The sequence below is a fragment of the Peromyscus leucopus genome, chromosome 3 (assembly GCF_004664715.2).
Source record: "Peromyscus leucopus breed LL Stock chromosome 3, UCI_PerLeu_2.1, whole genome shotgun sequence".
Lineage (NCBI taxonomy): Eukaryota > Metazoa > Chordata > Mammalia > Rodentia > Cricetidae > Peromyscus > Peromyscus leucopus.
The window spans coordinates 103,531,163-103,551,353 of NC_051065.1; the positions used below are offsets into that span (position 1 = coordinate 103,531,163).

At 50.7% G+C, this 20,191-nt stretch overlaps 1 protein-coding gene across 2 annotated transcripts in view; it reads right to left on the reverse strand.

Annotated features, from left to right (window-relative positions):
• Nucleotides 1–6,233: 6,233 nt before the first annotated feature.
• Nucleotides 6,234–20,191, reverse strand: part of Tgfa (transforming growth factor alpha) — an 85,774-nt gene continuing 71,816 nt past the window's right edge. Inside the window, exons 3-6 of one of the 2 annotated variants that reach the window (XM_028854033.2) lie at nucleotides 17,855–17,972; nucleotides 8,555–8,704; nucleotides 7,132–7,241; nucleotides 6,234–6,692 (exon numbers count right to left, since the gene is read on the reverse strand). In XM_028854033.2, the coding sequence (XP_028709866.1) occupies nucleotides 6,685–6,692; nucleotides 7,132–7,241; nucleotides 8,555–8,704; nucleotides 17,855–17,972 (386 nt within the window). In that variant the 3' untranslated portion in view covers nucleotides 6,234–6,684. Of the gene's footprint in view, nucleotides 6,693–7,131; nucleotides 7,242–8,554; nucleotides 8,705–17,854; nucleotides 17,976–20,191 lie in introns of both variants that reach the window. The other variant, XM_028854026.2, reaches the window with a different exon arrangement.

The window sequence follows — 20,191 nt, forward strand, 5'->3', positions numbered from 1 at the left end:
CAGGACTTGAGACAGAGGACTTATGGAGTAGCAAGATCTCTTGGAAGTTCTGGGGCATCTGCATACGTGCGTGTGTGTGAAATGTTCACCCGACCCAGTGTTCCTGCAAAGAGTCTGCCCCCCCCCCCCCCCCCCACATTTCCCTTTCAGTACAAAAACTCAATTTGTTTTTATGCCCAAGAATAAAGTTCCTGTAAAGCTGTGGTCCACTTGAGCACAAACCAGTGGCCTTCCTTGTGGGAGCTTCCATCTTTCTTCAAGGTAGGTTGATCAGGGTGGGCCTCTGGGTCACACACATGGATCTTTATAGCTCTGTCCCTCACCGACAAGTGCTTGAACCAAGCCCCGAGCCACGCAGCAGCTTTTTGACTCTTGCTCCCTGGCTGTGGGCTGCTGAGCTGTGCACTGGAAAGACACGGCGAGGGTTTGACAAAGACTTACAGGAACGGGGTGGACATAGAAGTATTCCCTGCCATTGGAGACCAACCGTGGGTTCTCAGGGGTGGGGCAGAGAGAGGCAGACAGGGCTGTGTGCACTTTCCACCAGGCTGTGCAGAGAAGATCCAAAGATTGTTGTGCGCTGCAGCTCTCGGCTGGTTAGCTCTGTTAGCCCGACACAGCCTAGAGCCACTTGGGAGAGAGTCCCAGTGAGGAGCTGTCCAGATCAGACGGGCCTGCGGCAGGGCTGTAGAGGGTTGTCTTGTTTGTTCCTTAAGACGAGAAGATGCATTCACCCTGAACGCGGGCGTCACCAGAGCTGGGCCCTGAACTGTAAGTGCGAAGAAAGTCAGTGGGGCAGAAGTGTCCCCAGGCAAGTGGCATCCGTGCTTTCCTCTCTGTTCTTTTTTTTTTCGGGGCGGAGGGGTTGAGACAGGGTTTCTCTTTGTAGCCCTGGCTGTCCTGGAGCTTGCTATGTAGACCAGGCTGGCCTTGAACTCATTGAGTTCTTCCTGCCTCTGCCTCCTGGGTGCTGGGATTGAAGCCCCCCCCCCCCACTCCCGCCCCTGCTCTCTGCTCTTGACTGTGGATGTGACGTGGTGAGCTGCTCCACATTCGGCTTTGCCGTTCCTCATGACTGTGACCTGGAATTCCGCAAGCTTTTCCTCCCCTAAGCTGCTTTGTAGCAGGGTGTTTTTTTTTTTATCACAACAGAAAGGGCACTAGGACAAACCCCACAGGGTAACCGAGTTTCATTGTCCTGCCGGACTCTGCGACGTGTCCCCTAAAACAGCCTCACACAAAAGCTGTCCGAGTCCAACAGCACAGGTTCTTAGTCTGGATCGTGTTATCAGAGTGACTCAGAAGCAGAGGAGCAGGGGTGCACCCCCAGAGTTTAGTATGTTGCACCCCCAGCTCTACATTCCTAACAGTTCTCAGGAATATTAATATAGACCACACCTCCATCTACACACTCTTTACCTCAAAATCTCACGGTTTCTATGAATGTTGTCAGGAAATAACCCAGAGGCATTTTCTGCGTGCCACCCTGCCTCGGTTCCTTTAGTGCAGATGAAGCGTCTCTGTTTCCCTCCAGGTATTAGGAAGAACAGGGATTAAGTACAGTCAGGTTAAGGAGTCCTACAAAGATCATCTAGAACTCAAGAAATGGCTTCATGCTTAAGAGAGTTTACTGCTCTTTCAAAAGACCTGTGTTGGCATGTCAGGCAGGAACACATTAGGCAGCTCACAGCCTCCTGTAACACTAGATCCAGGGGAATACAACGCCCTCTCCTGGCCATTGAGAGGAACTGCACTCATGCGCACATACCCCTGTATAGACACATGGGAATAAATACACATAATTAAGAATAAAAGAAAATCTTTAAAAAAAGACCATCCACTTTTTTTTCTTATTCACATTTGCAGAGAAAAATTTGTTTCGGCCACATTAAAGGAAAACTCCAGTCTTGATATTTAGGAAAAAAAAAAAAGAGTTCATTCCTTCATCCTTCCAAACAAGGTACAATACAACTGAGTAACAATACACATTTCTGAGAAACACAACAGTATCTTATACTCCTTACTACTCTTTAAGTATAATTCAGATATTAAGAATAAAAGGTTCTAATTATATTAATACATTACAGAAACCAAAATTAACTTACCACATAAAATAAATTAAAACATTACATATTAACCTTCAGTGCATCATATACAGAAGTCAGAATGATGAGTTCTAAAAACTGCATCAGGTTCCTTATAATAAAGTTATTACACTATGGAGAAGAGTTGCTTCTCAGTACTGCGTGTGTGTGTACAACACTATGTCTTTGAGACAGATCAATGGCTTCAGGGAATAAATCTTACACTAGAACATTAAAAACAAACATAATCCAGGTGTGGTGGCACACACCTATAACCCAGGAGGCTGAGGCAGAGGAATCATGGGTTCAAGGCTAGCCTGGGCTATAGAGTAAAAACCCTGTGTCAAAAATGTATGTGTTGTTTAATATGGCCTCTCCTTGGTCCTGGGAGAGACAAGCTTAGAATTCACCACAGGACTGGACCTGCAGGCAATGTTAGAATGTTGCTGGTTCATCCAGTGTCTCACAGGCACTAGGACCCCAGGTGGCTTTCTGTACTTGAAGGGAACAGGCTGCCATCTAAGCCTCGGCCACAGTCTCCTCTCTCACCAGTGTGAGCGTTTAGGACCAGCCCTGCCTCTTTCCCCTTTTGGGGGGAGAAAAGGGAATTCGGGACTATTGTTCCCATCTTTTTTTTCCGGGACCCATGACAAACTGACTCATGACTTGGTTCTGTGTCTGTCCACTCGGAATCTGTCTTTTGGGTTGGAGTCTTCATTGTATTTTTCCATGGAGAAAATGTGTCCCGGCCGGGCGTGGTGGCGCACGCCTTTAATCCCAGCACTCGGGAGGCAGAGCCAGGCGGATCTCTGTGAGTTCGAGGCCAGCCTGGGCTACCAAGTGAGCTCCAGGAAAGGCGCAAAGCTACACAGAGAAACCCTGTCTCGAAAAACCAAAAAAAAAAAAAAAAAGAAAAAAAAAAAGAAAATGTGTCCCATGGTGTGTTTAAAGTTACAACTAGAGGTGTGGAGGCCTTTCTAAAATTCATTTTTATTTTTAAAAATGAGAGAGAGAGAGAGAGAGAGAGAGAGAGAGAGAGAGAGAGGGAGAGAGGCAAGACCAGTTCTCTCCTTCCACCACGTGGGTCCCAAGGATTGAACTCAGGCCCCCAGGGTTGTTGGTAAGTGCTTTTACCCATGGAGACATCTCGATGTCCCTAGAATTAATTTTAATTCATTCAATGGGGATGTTCATTGTCCCCTGAGTCACTGGAACAGCTGTGTTGTCCACTGTCCTGTGTGGCTGCTGAGGAGTTCTCCTTATTTATACTTGTATTGTACATCAAGAGAGGCCAGGAAGTACAGTGTGAACTGGCAGGAGGGCATTGTAGGGAGAGCAGTGTGAACTGACAGGAGGATGCTGTAGGGAAAGCAGTGTGAACTGACAGGAGGATGCTGTGGGAGATCAGTGTGAACTGACAGGAGGATGCTGTAGGAGAGCAGTGTGAACTGACAGGAGGGCACTGTAGGGAGAGCAGTGTGAACTGGCAGGAGGATGCTGTAGGGAGAGCAGTGTGAACTGACAGGAGGATGCTGTGGGAGATCAGTGTGAACTGACAGGAGGATGCTGTAGGAGAGCAGTGTCAACTGACAGGAGGGCACTGTAGGGAGAGCAGTGTGAACTGGCAGGAGGATGCTGTAGGGAGAGCAGTGTGAACTGACAGGAGGATGCTGTGGGAGATCAGTGTGAACTGACAGGAGGATGCTGTAGGAGAGAGCAGTGTGAACTGACAGGAGGATGCTGTAGGGAGAGCAGTGTGAACTGATAGGAGGATGCTGTGGGAGAGCAGTGTGAACTGACAGGAGGATGCTGTGGGAGATCAGTGTGAACTGACAGGAGGATGCTGTGGGAGATCAGTGTGAACTGACAGGAGGATGCTGTAGGGAGAGCAGTGTGAACTGACAGGAGGATGCTGTGGGAGAGCAGTGTGAACTGACAGGAGGATGCTGTGGGAGAGCAGTGTGAACTGACAGGAGGATGCTGTAGGGAGAGCAGTGTGAACTGACAAGAGGATGCTGTCGGGAGAGCAGTGTGAACTGGCAGGCAGGAGGGCACTGTAGGGAGAGCAGTGTGAACTGACAGGAGGATGCTGTAGGGAGAGCAGTGTGAACTGATAGGAGGATGCTGTGGGAGAGCAGTGTGAACTGGCAGGAGGATGCTGTGGGATAGCAGTGTGAACTGACAGGAGGGCTATCTCTGCTGTGAGATGGCCCAGGAAGGAACACAGCATTTGTCTGACTTCCAAAACCAAAGTCACCAAAAAGCAGGCCTGTCATATGCTGGGGCAGGGATGATGTGCAAACAGACTTGTCTCAACCCAGCCTCAGCTTCTGACTCTGCAGACCCACTGCTTTGCAAGAGGCCTGACTGGGAAGGCACTTCTGGGGGGGGGGGGCGAGGGCTACTGACTGCTCTGACGGGCTGGACTCGAGAACGGCAATGTTCAGATCCCACCCTGAGGTACTCCCCAGGATCCTCTGCTTCCACCATCAAGGGTTCGTCCTCATTTTTCCCCACCTCTGCAGAGTCTTGGACGACAATTCCTGGTAACATCTTTAGGATGGGACATTAGTGAAGAGATTCCCATTAATACTTTGATACCAGTTCAAACTCTTTAAAAGAAGTCAGACATCCAGGAGCCTCCAACAGACCAGAAAAGGGCTGTCGTCTGAAGATAACAGTGTGAACTGAATTAAAACAAGCCCTCCATTTGTGCTGGTCCCCATGTGCCAGGACTTCAGGCAGGGTCTGCTGAGAATGCTGGGGGCCAATAGAGGTCTAGAGCCCAGTGCAGTTGATTGGTCTCTGAGCAGCAGGCTACACTCGGCCTTGACCCACATGAATGACCCAAGGAATGCAAACTTAACATATTTTCTTTAAAAATCGAAAAACTCTGTGGGGCATGGTGGTACACACCTATAAGCCCAGAACTCAGGAGGCCGGAGCAGGAAGACCTCGAGTTCAAGGCTACCCTGGGCTACACAGCAAGACCTTGTCTCACACAAAGAAACATAATACCAAACCAAAATAATAATAATAAAATAACAAAAAATGGAGCCGTGTCAGCTGTGGAGTTAGAGGACAGCACTGAACAGACCCAGTTTCTTCTTTGGGGCTCCAGGCAACGTGAACAAAGAGTGTCAGGTTAAGACCTGGGGCAGATCAATGCCTAGATCATATGAGAAGAGAAAAAAAAAATCCATAGAAAAAGGTGGAATGGAGAAGAAGAAGAAGAAGAACGAGGAACAGGCAAAACTTGCTGATAGAAAATAAGCAGACTTGGTATGTCCAGTGCCCCTCTTCCAGGGCGTTGTTAGGGACTCTGGAGGGTTGACAGGGGCAGGCTGTGCACTTCGGCGTTAGAGCATGGCCTCCTCAATAAGCAGCTTTATGTAGTTACTGTCCTGTCTCCAGACAGTACCGAGCAGCCCAGGGATGAGGGTGGGCGCCATGGGTCAGAGCACCCTCGGCTGCTCAGGGAACACATCTCCTTCTCCAGAGGGCAGTGGAGAGGCTTGGTAGCAATTTTGTTAATAATGCCAACATTATTCTGAAAGGGAACAAAACAAAACAAAGAACAACCGTGGGATAGTTATCCTAATGCTTGAAAATAAATAGGGAAGTTAAATTTCTCCTAAAAATGAAGCAAAAACCAAGGCAACAGCATGAAAAACAAAGGGCTGGCCCCCTTCGTGGATTTGGCCCGCAGCTCACTGCTAATGCTGGAGCTCACGAGGAACTTAATCCACTTAATCAAGTGTTGGTATGTGCGTCCGTCCCTAGGTGTCCACATAGGCTCTCTTGTGTTCTTGTCCCCATCGGGGTGACTCTCTCTGTCACTGGCCTTGCTAACTTTGCTACAGTGAGTATCTGGGGGATGTTCTTGCTTTGCATCTTAGAGGGCATAACCTCCAAATAGCAGATTTGCTCCCATCAGAATGCACTTTTGAAGGCTGTCTCTACAGCCCCCAGGAGCCCGCTCTCCCTGCGGTCCTGCTTTATCAAAGTGGCTGGACATCTGTACCTGGTGTAACTTCACAGCCAGCCACTTATGGATCATTAATGTGGATGCCTGACATTGACTTACGAGATTACCAATAAGACCGTCGTTATCCATCTAATAAATAAGACACACATCCTGGCAACAGCTTGAGAAGATGTCAAGGCTCATACATAGGAGGCCACACTGTCTTCATACAACAAGAAACGTTTTTCCCTTGTCCATTGTGTACACCAACCATGGAGTCTCTGCTGGGACCAGATGGCCCATTGAGAAGAAACAGCCTGGAGTCCAACCCAAGCACATGCCTGGTGTGGGTTAGCAAGGAGGCCAGCTCTTTGAGGTTCTTGTTCAACTTGTCTGAAAACATGGTCTACTGGCCTCTTCTCTAGGGTGCGCTGAGGAAACCCAGCAGGCAGAGTTATCACACAGTTTTGAAGGCCCGCAGAGGCCAGAAGGCCGCACAGGCGATTGTGCGCTGAGGGGAAGGTCTGCCAGCACGTCCCAGGTGCCTGGGCACGGCTGGTGGTGGTGTCCCAAGAAGCTTTTCCATCGGTGGGCTGCCATAGGCCACCTGGCCGAATTCCTCCCCTGGGATCTTCAGACCACTGGCAGAAAAGAAAAATAGGGTGAACAACGTGGGCCCGAGCCATGCTGGCGAGACAAGCTTGGAACAGAGGCTTTGAGGCAACATTATCCAACGCCACTGGCTTCTCTCAGCAGCCAGGCCCAGTTCTAGGCCAGCTTCAGGGGCATCAACTTCTGGGACTAGGCTTTCAGTGACAGACAACACATGAATTACAGTAGAGGGGGGTGGGGTTTTGTGACAGAGAACGGTGAGTTAGCGCGGCGAGGAGGTCGGGGGAGATACGTCTGTCAGGAGGGTTGCGGTTCAGCCAGACCCGTGGCCAGTTCCCCTGTCAGGAGTGGTGTGGGAAAACAGGCCCGCGCTTCCCTCCTGTTTTGTCTCAGCACCTCTGTGCCAACTTGGAAAAGGGTGGCCGTTTCCTCCACCCGCCAGTATCTCCCCGGGAAGCCGCCCTGTACCTGTCTCAGAGTGGCAGCAAGCAGTCCTTCCCTTCAGGAGGGCGCTGGGCTTCTCGTGTCTGCAGACGAGGGCACGGCACCACTCACAGTGTTTGCGGACGTGGCAGCAGCTGGTGACAGAAGGGACAGGCTGAGCTGCCCCTGCCTGGCAGGAGAGCCCCGCTTGGGCAGCCCGGGGTGCCCACTCAGCCTTTCAGACCACCCGCCACCTCAGGACCCCGAGGACCTGGACGGTCACCGAGCAGCCTCAGAGAACCTGTTGGCTGCTGCAGAGTGTCAGCACTGTTGCTGTAGCTTCAGACTCCCTGGGTCACCTGGCTCCAGACTCCCCAGCTGGCCGAGGGGACAGGCCAGCCACCTGGCTGCTTGCTGTCTCCATAAAGGGCCAACTGAGACGTTCTGCCAGTGTAGCAATGGCCTTAGAACAGACGTGAGGACTAGGACCAGCAGACCCTGGGGCTGGAGGCCATGATGCTCTCGGAGGTGCCCAAGTCCCCGAGTGTCACTGGACTTGTGCCTCCGATGTCCTAACAGCAGCAACACTCCACGACAGTGTCTCTTATTGGTCTGTGCGCCACCTGGCCAGCCTTGGAGGACCGAAGCCTGGCACGGCTTTCATACCCAGCCTCATCAAAATAGCCATTGTGCCCTCTGCAACCCCAGCCTTGGGTCAACCTGAACTGTGCTGACAGGCTGCCTTCCACTGAAAAACGCCCTGTGCCAATTCAAACTATGTAGGAATCCTCTGAGCTCTTTGCCATGCACTAAACCATTCCAGGGATATAAGTCTGGCTTGATGTCCACTGCTGGGAATACAGCACTGTGTATCTAGGGCTCTGGCTGTACTGGCCAGGCCAGTGGGCAGCTATGGGCAAGCTAATAGGATAAGACACTCCTGTAGTCTCCCTTGACCTGGGGCTCAGCACAGCTTCCTGGAGGATGCAGTTTAGAGGATGAGAGGGTGGTGGTGGAGAAAGAGGGAGGCCATTGAGGGTGACGACACCAGTGTACACTAACCGCATCGGGAGCCTCTGATGTAACTTTAGAATTTGTCAAATGCTTTCTGCGGGGAGGAAGCACTTTTGCTGTGGACCAAGGGCATTGGGGGCTGTTTCCAGCTCTTTCTGGAGCCTCTGCCCAGCTCATAAGTTTTCTGGGTTCAAAGGCAGTAGTGGAGCATGTCTTAGATTTGACATGACTTCTAGAAGAGCCCAGCACCACTGCTGGCAATCACCCATGCTCCAGGTGTTTGCACACATTGCCCGACACCATGTGGAGAGACATTAACCACCCTCTTAGATCAGCGGATGTCACTCTCCTGTCACAACAATGAGCTGGTGGCCCTTTCATGTGGCCATACTCCAGATGCTCCTGGCAAGGCAGACGGGTGGGGGATCTGAGTTCAGGGCTGGCAAATACTCACTGGATCAGCACACAGGTGATAATCAGGACAGCCAGGGCCACAATGGAGACCACCACCAAGGCAGTGATGGCCTGCTTCTTCTGGCTGGCAGCCACCACGGCCAGGAGGTCTGCATGCTCGCAGCGGGCACCCACGTACCCAGAGTGGCAGCTGTGGGAGAACAGAATGTTAGCCTGCTTCTGACAGAAGGGGCTCGTTCACCCAAGCTGAGCTGGAAGGATCTGGGGCCTGTTGGACAAGCCCCCAAGGGCCGCTGCATCCTCTGTGACTGGAGACACAGGTGCGAGGCAGTGAGTCCCCCTTTTCCTCGGTGCTGCTTGCTGAGGGGAGGAGAAACGGATGCCCTCTTCACCGAGGGTGCACTTGTGATCACTGTCCTTACGCCAACTCTTGAGTGCTAATGGCAGCGTTGAGGGCAAGAGCTTCATTTTGATAGGTGATGAAACTCTGTGCGTGCCTGTTCGTGCTTGTGTGCATGCTGGTGCAGGTGCATGGGTGTGTGCATGTCTGTGGAGGCCAGAAGTCAATGTTGGGTGTCTTTCTCTATCACCCTCTGCCTTATTTTGGAGACTGTGTCTCTTACTGTATCTGGACTTCACCTATATGGCAAGGCTGGCCGGCTGCCAAGTTCCAAGGATCCCTCATCTCTGTCTCCTCAGCTATGGGGTTATATAGGTTGCTGCACCAGTTTTGTTCCCCACCCCCCCATGGGTGCTGGCAATCTGCAGTCAGGTCTTCATAGCCTTGTGGCAAGCATTTTACCAACTGAGTTGTTTCCTCAGTTCCAAATGTAGGTGTTTTTTGTGTGTTTGCTTGAGACAGGGTCTCTCTATGTAGTCTTGGCTGTCCCAGAACTCACTCCGTAGACCAGGTTGGCTTCAAACTCACAGAGCTCCACCTGCCTCTGCCTCCCGGGTGCTGGGATTAAAGGCGTGTGTCATCATGCCTAGCCCAAATCCAGGTTATTTTAAAACCAAATTTGCTTATTTAGAATTTTGAATGAAAGAAAACACACTAGATGCATAGTCTGAGCTTGGCTTTCCTGTCTTCTTCATCAAGTTTAATTAGCCCCAAGGATTAATTCCTGGGTGGCTCAGTGCATGGCCTGGTCCCTCCAGGAAGGGATGAGGGCCTGCCACTGTCACCTGGTTGCATCAGGGCTGGAGAAGCCTCCAGACTCCTGTGAAATCCTGTGTGTCGGCATCCAATGAAACGCGCCTGACCTCTGCACCGTGAGGAAAGGTGTAAGGAGGTCAAGTGCGGACGTGCGTGCTGGTGCGTGCTGGTGCGTGCCAGCACATTCATCACTGCTCTTGCTGCATCCCCAGCTTCTCTGGCTCCATCCTGTCACAGCAGCCTCCTGTGTGCACAGGTTGCTCACTGAACAGGGCTGCAGGATGGGCCGACCATAAGGAGACATGGGCCACTTGCTTTCCTGGCATTCCTCCAAGCATGTGACTCTTGTTAACAGAAAGTGAATGAGGTGACACCCTGGTCCCTTTTAAAAATCCTCAATGTAAATATTGAGTTCCAACCCTCTCTGGCTTTAAAAGGGCTTTAAAGAACAAAGAACATAGAAAGGATCCTGGGCTCCATGGCCTCCCTGGGGCACCGGCCACTGTGCCAGGCTGGCTCCAGAGTCATTCCGGGTGGGACCCCTGAGTCCTGTCTCCTCAGTTGTCAGGCCCAGCTCTCAGAAAAGCATGTTTTCTCAGATCAAGGCTTTTTTTCGAGGGCTAAACATCAGCATTTGGATGGTGAAGGGACAGGTGTTGTAAGGATTTAAGGCTAATGGCAGCCAGGAGATGCTGAACATTTCTGTAGCAGCTCTAGCCTGGGATACAGGGTCCGCACCCTTTGCTGACTCACCCAGAGGTGGCTATTAGTTGAAGCTCACATACTTGAGTTTATTGTTTTGAGACAAGGTCTGGCTATGTGGCCTTGGCTAGCTCAAACTGGTGATCCTCCTGCCTCAGCTTCGGAATGCCTGGAAGACAGAGGTGTACCGCCAGGCTTGTCTACTTGTTCTTTGGTTGGGGCTTTTTTTTTTATGTGTGGTGTGTTTCCTCATTTAATCTTGTCGTGAAAAAGTCAAGCCACCCTTTCCCTGCACCTGTTCTGGGGACTTGAAGGGCATTTGCACCAAGTCCAAGACTGGGGTCTGGCTCCTTCTCCTTTTCCAGGAGAAGGAGCCAGGTTTAGCATCTTATGTTGAAAAGTGGAAAAGACTGGAGTTTAAGTTGTGTGTGGTGTAAAGGGCTTGTATCCTTGATAAATAAAAAAGCTAGGCAGGGCAAACAGGGAAATAAAAGGACGCCCTAAGGACCTAGATAGACAGGCTGTGTACACTGACCCTCATGGCTCAGTGCAGTGGGATGGAGATAGGATTTTGTCTAATTCAAAAAGAAAAAAAAAAAAAAAAAAAAGAAAACCTGGGGGGGAGGCAGAGAGGAGACACAGCTTGCCTGGTAGCCCCTGGCCTTTCCCCTGGTGGCAGATGGGGGAAAACAATAGTGAACAGAACAGATTCCCTCCACCCCCCAGCTGGTTGGTGATCAGCTGTTGGCTTGGGCCACACACAGTCTGAGTTATCCATGTCTAGACAACATTGAACAGGTTCTCTCAGCCCATTCTCAAGTTCTAACTCTGCTGATGTCCCTACTTTCCAGAGTCCACCTGAGTTAGAGGTACCCTTTCTGTGATGTTGACATCTCTTCCATGCAGGGTCTTAATCTACCCCTCCCTACAACATCCTGCCAGGTCAGGTGGCCCACACGGTCCCTGCTAGCCCAGGGGTAGATGTAGGCACAGGTGGCCACACATGGGTGCCTGGACACCTCAGGTAATCCAGTCCCTTACTCACCCCACTCTGCATTCCACAGACCACATTCTCCAAAAGCCACGTGCTTTCTACACTCACTCATTCACCCCCTCACCAGCCTGCCCATTGCCCTGTGCCTCACTCAGGGCTTCCCAGACCCTGTCCATCTTTGAATACCTGAACCCACGTGTGCCCACCCTCTTTCCCCAGCCTCTCGCTCCTGCAGGGCAGGCTTTGACCTACAAAATGCCCTGCGTCTCAGTAGTTCTTTATGAGTGGGGAAAAAAGACCCACACTGACATCTTGTCTCCTCTTTAATTCCTAGTCTTCTAATATTAGACTTAATTATGCCGATTATTTTAAGCACAAGTCACACAAGGAGGGAAGAGTGTCACCTCACCTGGCCACAGATGAGTCACACCCTCACTCTGCTGCTGCCTCTACCTCTGGCAGGCCCAGCAGAATCACCTGGGCGTTCTAGAAACTGCTTGGTCTGAGGCCATACCCTCAGTCTGGCCACCTGGGTGACTGCAGCATGCATACAGGCCCGAGAAGCACAGAGGTAGGACGGGCCTGGAATCTAGAACCAAGTTAAAAATGCCTTGGTCCTTCCTCTACCTACCTTCCTCCTCCCCACCTTCCTTCAGCACTGTCCCAGAGTGATAGCGGAAAGTACACCCCTGTGCCAGGCACTGGACAGCAGGGACAGAGAGGGGCCGCACCTCCCTTTATGAAAAGAATCTGGAAGACATAAGCTTTTTACAAAGGGGGAAAGAGTTGTGAGACTGGCGCCTTCCTCATGGGACCATTTACACACGCAGGGCAGGTCTGCCGGGCCCGAGCTGGTTGCTTGTCAGACACACACGTCTGCACTGCTCTCTGGCTTCTGTAATTCAGACCCTTTTCAGGTTGCTTCCCCACAATAAGAACAAAGAAAGGAAGAGGAGAGCTGGTGGCTGGTTGGGCTGCAGGACTCCAGGGCTGCAGATAAGCGTTGGCTGCCCACACTCTCCTGTGCCTCCGGGGTCGGGGAGCTGGGCTGTGCCTGCTGGTGGGTAAGGCTGGCAGCTGCCGTGGAGCCTTCCCTAAAAGCAGTGCCGTGGCTGCAGGCCCCTCTGTTTTAACCGTCGATGACATCTCTCTTTCTCCTTCAAGGATAGCTTTTGGGCCACCCTAAGTTCCTACCATGCCTGGCTCGTAGCGCTCTTGGAAAATGTTATGAAATATGAAAACCACAGCCGTCAAATGTTAAGGTTTTCTTTAAGGAAAAGTTTCCCCAACTAGAAAAGGAATGCTTTAAGCTCATTGGGAAGTATAGAAAATATAATAAACATAGAAAAGTTCATACTACTGCCATGGCACCAGTAGTGTGTGTGTGTGTGTGTGTGTGTGTGTGTGTGTGTGTGTGTGTGTGTAAATGACTAAAATTCATTACATAAATGTGTGAAACTGTAAAATAGTAAAAGAGAGGGGGGAAGAGAGAGAAAGAAAAACAAACAAATGACAATAATAACAAACTTGATAAGAAAAGAAACCACAAACATGAATCTCGAGTTCTACCAGGCTGAGGATGTCGCTCAGAGCAAGAGTGCTTGCCTAGCGTGCACAAAGACCTGGGTTCGATTCCCAGCAGCACAGGAAAGAAAACAAAACAAAACAAAACAAAAATCCTTCGCAAAGCCACTTCAAATGGAGCACAGAAATACTTGCACCTTAGTTTTGCCAAATTCTTTCCACCCAGACGGTGCCTGGTGTGATATGTAACCAAGGCTGGACGTTATCTCTGTACTCAAAGATACTTTGTTTGTATTTCAGATTACATCCTCAGGACAGGAGCTCGATTTGGCACAGGCTCTGTAGCCAGCTTGGCCTGGATTCAAAGCCCTTCTTCACTTCCTGTCTGTGTGACCTGGAGCCAATAACTGCTCTTTACCACACACTCCGCATCTTGAAAATGAAGCGCAGGTGAGACCCGCCTCCCAGTTAGAGCACTAAAGGAGCCTTGTGCATCGCGGTAAGCGGCGCCAGACCCAAAGGCAGGCTATCTCTGTTAAAGATGGAATCAAATAGCAGGGAATGGGGTGTGGAGTTGTCTCGGTTGGAAGGGGCTTGCCTTGCAGTTTGAGGACCTGAGTTCGATCCCCCCAATCAAGGGGAGGGCTTGTAATCCCAGCACACGGGCAGATTCCTGGGCTCAGTGTCCAGCTGCCTTAACCTACTTGAGTGAGCTCCAGGCCAGGGAGAGACTCTGTCTCAAAAAATAAAGTGGGGGTTGGAGAGGTGGCTTAGGCGGTAAAGTTCTTGCTATGCAGTCAGGAGGATCCGTGTTTGGGCCCCCAGAACTCACATGAAGCTGGGCCTTGAGTATGCTTGTGATCCCAGTGTTGGGAAGGCATAGACAGGCGCCTCCCTGGACTTGTCTAAACAACTTGTCCAATTACAAGGCCAGTGAGTGACCTTGTCTCAGCAAACATGGTAGGGATAGAGAGATGGTTCAGTTGTTAAGGGCACTTGCCGCTCTTCCAGAGGACCCGAGTTCGTTTCCCAGCACCTACACAGCTCCTCACAACGGCCTGTAACTCCAGCTCCAGGGGATTCAACACCTTTGAGAGCATCCATAACACACAAGGCACACAAAGCACACAAGGCACACACACACACACACACACACACACACACACACACACACACACACTCATACATAAGAATAATCTTTAATAACAACAAAAATCCCAACCCACCAAGGTGGGCAGAATCTGGAGAACAATGCTGAGGTTGACCTTTGACTTCCATACACACATGCGCACATGAACTTGAACCTGCCTTGCCTATACATGTGCGTGCCACACACACACACACACACACACACACACACACACACACACACACGCACGCACGCACGCACGCACGCATGCACGCACGCACGCACGCACACACACACAAAGGGGACATTTTTAGGTCTCTTTAGCCACATGGTCTCTATATGCTGTGATGTGCTCTTTGGCGGGCAGCCGCTACCCTGGTGACTCTCTGAGTCCTTCAGCACCGGTCTCAAGGCAGGCATTGGAGCCTGAGGGTTGAGAACCAGGGTGAAACTGTCTCTGAACACACTTTGTATCAGCGTGTACTTACTCTGCACCACCCACAGGGCTGAGCTGGGAGTGGATTCCCTAGGACTGGTGGAAGGAGGACTGAGTTCACCTTTTCTTGCTCTCTGGAGAAATGGATTCAGGGCTGGGTGTGGTTCAGTGGCAGAGTTCTTGCTTAGCGTGTGTGGGGCCCTGGGTTCCATCCCCAACAACAAAAAGGCCTGGGTTCACCTGGTCCTGCTCTTTCTTCCATGGGGCTGGGAGGTCAGGGCTTCTTCCTCTTCAGCTCAGAGTCAAGGGTCTCTTGGGACGCCTTCGCTGTCCCCGAGCCAGGGGGAAGGTGATGCCTGCGCAAATCTCTCTGGCAAACCTTGTCTGCTCATGCTGTGCTGGGAGCAGCGCCCGGGCAGTCTCCTAGAGTTTTTCAGTGGTGACTACAGAATTCACCTCCTGCCCACCTCCAGGTGTTCAGAGCTCCAAAGGCGGCCATAGACCAGAAAACTAAACCCTATTTAATTAAATCAATAAAGGTGAACAGCTGCATGTGTCCAGGGGCACAGCAGGAATTGCCCGAGTCCTATGCATTTTTGAAGTATTGATCCTTGAGGGGAGTCTGAGGTTAAATGAGGCCAGGCCACTTGTATGGGACACTCATCTGGGTTTGAACTCAGGTCTATCTGACCCCCAGATCCAGAGCGACCCTTACTGTCTGCTTTGGGTGGAGGTGGGGAGAGACTAAACCCAAGGCATAGTTTTCTCCAGTCCGGTTGTGGGGGTGATGTCATGCTACCCACCCCTCCCTGGTGTTCAGAGGCTAACAATGGAGCTGCCTGAGGGGGCTCCCATGCCAAGAGCAAGTCCCCCGCCTGGATCTGATCTCTTGTGGCTGCAGGGTTGTCTGCCTGTGCTGGAATGCCACCTGGGGGCCACTCTCTCTAGGTGTTTGACAATTCAGACTCACTGCTGTGCACTGTGGCCAGAGTGGCCAGGGAGGGCAGAGAGATGGGGTATGTTTTCTTTGACTGACGGAGCTGTGTTTCTCTGGGGTCTTTGTCAGTCACCAGGAACATTCAGGGCAGGTGGGAAACTTCAGTCTCCTGTGGTTCCTCACACTGTCACCTGTGTGGATTCTGCCACCTTAAGGCAGCAGACCCACCACCTGCCCACGCCACCTTGGCAAAAGGGCAGGTGGCCCCTGGCCTTACATCTCCACAGTTTTCTGTTTCTGCATATCTTCCGGCCGTTCATCCGAAGCAAACACGTTGGAGAATAATTTTCACAATGTCTGACTCGTGGTATTTTTTTTTTTCATTCTCTAGTTTTCGAGTATGAAATGTCACTTTAGATTTTCTGAAAACCTAATGGCTTTGTTCTTCTGGGAGAGCCTGCTAAGAAGCAGTACCACCTCTGTACTACATCCTCAGCTTGCTGGGGTTTCTTTACGAGGTCCTGACAGATGGGGCACTACCTCAAGGTATGTCATTTTTTATTGACCAGAATGTTGAGTGTGTCAGCTCCTCAAAGCTGGGAGGTTCTTCAGAGCAGGGACAGAATGTTCTGGCGTTCTCTGTAGAGACTCAGAGTTTCTGGTCTGGTGGGAATTAGGTAGCTAGAACATTCTTCGAGTTACTATAAATGTAAAAATGGTGCAAGGTGAGGTCCTGTCTCCTAGAGCTGATGCACCAGAAGGGGTAGGAAAGCAAACCTCACCAGGTCTCCAGGCCTGACAACTTGCCTTGTTCAGACACACTAGCTCTGTGTCCCCAGAGTGTTGTGCAGAGGGCAGGGAACGGCCCTCATGTCCCCCACAGTCTCTGTTGCCAAAGGGACATTCTGAGGATTAAAGGTCAGTCACTCACAATACTCAGGGGCCATTGAATGGCTGGAGAGATCCAGTGGGTTGACCATAAGCTAACAGAGATGGTGGCAGGTGACAGACACCAACATTCTGCTTTGGTGTCAGGGACACTCAGGAAAGGTGGGAACCAGAGAGCCGCAGAGGACAGCCATGGCTGGGTGATGTGTGGGTCGACCCACGGGAGGTCAGGCCAGCATTGCGTCTTCTGCTGAGTCAAGAGAAGCTGACCACCTGCTGGGAAGTGTGAAGTCCAACTTCTAAGATGCACACAAGGACTTAGAGCCACCAGAGAAGAACACACAGTGTCACCTGTCATAGTAACGTGTCTGCAGGCTGAATCCTGCCCCTGGGCCACCAAGATCCAGTAGGGAAGCTGAGAAGGGGTGGTCACTGTTTTCCATGGCCTTGGCTTGCCAGGTTCTCAATGTCCTATTCTCAGCCCTTGACCCTGAAGAAGGCTTGTAAAGAGTCCATAGGACCAACCCTGACCTTTCTCTGGAGGATGGTTCACATGCCAGAGGAAAATGCCTGGACCTTTCTTAGAAATAGGAGAGTTCGATGACTTGAGGTGAATTTTGTGACAGACCCATCTATGAGCATCCTGTCAGTCACCCAGACAGATAAACACCTGCAAATATGTCTTTCTGAGCTTACATGGCTCCCGCCGCCCAGAGGGTAAGGGCTCACTCCTAACGGGCCCTGGCCTCTGACTGCATCTTTTGCCTTCCTGCTGTGGGCTCTGACCTGCAGTAGCCCGTGGAACCCTGGGTCTGGACACGTTTCTGCTTGTCCACTGGTCAGCTCCACATCCGCCGAGTGCCTTTCCTCCAGGGTCTTTTTCCTCTAACCCCACTGTCCGTGGCAATTACTATGGCTCCGTGTGTGTGTGTGTGTGTGTGTGTGTGTGTGTGTGTGTGTGTACCATGACACACATGTGGAGATCTGGGGATGACCTTGAGTGTTGGTCCCTGTCAGACACACACCCTACTGCCTCTGTTTTTTTATGTGGGTTCTGGGGATCTGAACTCAGGTCATCAGGCTTAAGTGGTAAGTGCCTTACCCTCTGAATCACCCCCAGTCCTTGCTGTTGGCTTATATCTAATGTGTTGAGGAGGTTCAGCACCGTCGTGGTAGGTACTTGGCAGTACTTTGTGAGGCTCCAGGGACATGGGAGCCACCAAGGTGTGACATGTGTGCAGACCCTTTGCATGCCCGTTCAGCCATTTCACAGGCTGGGTACTAAGTAGCTGGTGTATGGAAACTTCCTTATAGAGGTTCAGGCACCCAGGTCAACACCTGTCCCCCAGGAACTCTAAGCAGAGAACTAAATTCTAACAACAGAGTTAGCTGTTGAAAACAGATCCCAGCGCCGGCATCCTGGGATTCCTCTTCCACCCTGGGCACTTGGTCGGCGGTTCTCATCCATCAGCTTGCCCAGTCCTCTGGGTCTCAGATCCCTAGCCAGCCTCATAGAGGTAAATGTACTTTTAACTGCGTGCCTGACCACTCCCCGGAGAGTAGGGGATACTTACACACAGGCTGGCTTCTCCTCCTGCACCAAAAACCTGCAGGTTCCATGGAAGCAGAACTGAGTGTGCGAATCCGGGCAGTCGTTGAAATGAGACACCACAGCAGCGGCCACGGGAGAGTCTGCTGGGAAGAAGAGACGTGGGTCAGACCCAGCACAGCTCGCACCCAGGAGGGACTTCTGTCCCCGCCCAACACCCCCTGCAAAACTCTCCCTTCCTAGTGCCCAGCCAGGGCCCAGAATCCCCATCAAGAAGTCTTGGTATTTTTCTAAGATTATAACAGAATTTCTCCAAAGGCTTTGGTAGAATTCAGAGACAGCTAGTTAGAGCCATTTTTTTTTCTTCAAAGAAGATCAATTTAAAAAAAAAAACAAACAAAAACAGCCTAATAAAATTTTGTTTGCAGCTGGGGGTGGTAGCACACACCAGTAATCCCAACACTCAGAAGGCAGAGGCAGAAGCATCAGGAGTTCAAGGCCAACCTAATCAGTATATTGAGTTTGAGGTCAGTTGGATTCCGCTGTCTAAAAACCTTTTGGGGATAGAGGATAGTGTTTGCTGTGCAAACGCGAGGACCCCAGTCTGAGCCCCAGCACTCCACAAAAAGACCTTTCAGTAAGGACTGTGATCCCAGTACTGGTGCTGGGGCAGCGCTGTATGCCTTGTGGCAGAATAAACAAGGATGCTCATTGGGTGGAGATATACTGCCACACACGCAGGCTGGGCTCAGGCCTCCTGCTTCCGTGTTCAGAGAGTTTCTGAAGGAGACATGGTGAGCTGCATCCTCAACAATGTCCCAAAGATCCCGCAGAAGCGCCTGCCAGTGTCCCCTGTCCTGTGCCATCACGTGGAGTCCGCACCACGAAGAAACTCCATGTAACGGCCTCAGTGAGGGCAGGCGACACCCATCTCTGCCCTCTGAGCATGGGGTGAGAATGAGAAGCCTGCTGCTTCGTGTGTACACTTTTGGTTCTTTGTTTTTTTGAGCCTCATGTAGCCCAGGCTGGCCTTGAATTCACTGTGTAAGTGGGCTGGCCTTGAACTCTTGATCTTCCTGCCTCCACTTCCCAAGTGCTGGGTGAACAAGGAAGTCCAAAAGATTTCTTTACCGTTTATTAACAAGCAATCACTACAATTTGGCTTCAGCCCCAGACCACTTCTGGTCCTTCCTTCATACGGCCACCTATCTGCCTGCCTGCTGCTTAGAACGCATGCTTCCAGTCCTTTCTGATGCCCTCTGTCCTCTTCAGGCCAAAGGTCTCAGAAGGGATGAAGTCCATGTTACAGCAACTAAACAGTAGTTTATTAAAACAACAACAACAATCCTTTTTTTAAATTACAGTGATACATTTTCTCTCTCTTGAAACTTTATCAGAAGCTTAGCAGACTTCTGGGTTACAAAAATAGTCCACTGAAACCACCAATATACAATAAAAAACACCTCAGAGAATAACGCCCATCTTTAATTCTCAACCCATTGAGAATCATAAAAACACACACCACACACCGACATACTTGTGAACTTACATTCCTGTTCTAAAATTCAAGTGCAAAGCACACTGCAACTAGGAAACTGTCCTTGTGTGGGACCTGTAAAAGTGTTTGTGGCCACCAGGGACACCTGAGAGTGCACTCAGATCACAGACAAGCACTCAGAGTGCACTCAGATCACAGACAAGCATCTTCCTACTGATGTTCAAGGTGAAAGCTGGGGAGGACTCCGCTCTATGCCAAGTACTTAACTCATTGATGCTAAGGGCAGGCAACTGACCGAAGATGGGCCTGCCAGGGTACATCTCCTTTGGGTGGGCGGTGACATTGCCTCTAGTTTTATCAAAGTAAGTTTATGAGGAGACCCCAAATTCCCACTATCTTCCCCCAAGAACGGGTCTCTTAGCTTCTTTTTCTCTTTTTACTCTTTTAAATGAAAAGATATGTGTGCTATGCACATGACTGTAAGTGCCAGCAACAGAACCTGAGTTCTCTGGAAGAGCAGTACTGCATCTGAACCACTGAGTCTCACCTCCAGCTCTTTCTCTGTCTTTTTAAGAAGGGGTTATATAGCCCGGGCTGGACCCAATTTCATATTAATCTTCCTACTTTAGTTGAGGGCTAGGATTCTAGGTGTGTACCATCATACCTGTCCCCCCTCTTCCCCTTACCCCCTCCCTACTCTTCTCTTTCCAAAAACTCAATAAAATATCAAGAGACAGAAGGAAAGTTTAAGAACACTCAGGTAGAAGAGGTGGCGTGAAGGCTACTGGCCTGTGGTATTGTATTCCCCCAAATATTGTGCATGCTAATAAACTTATCTGGGGTCAGAGACAGAACAGCCACAAT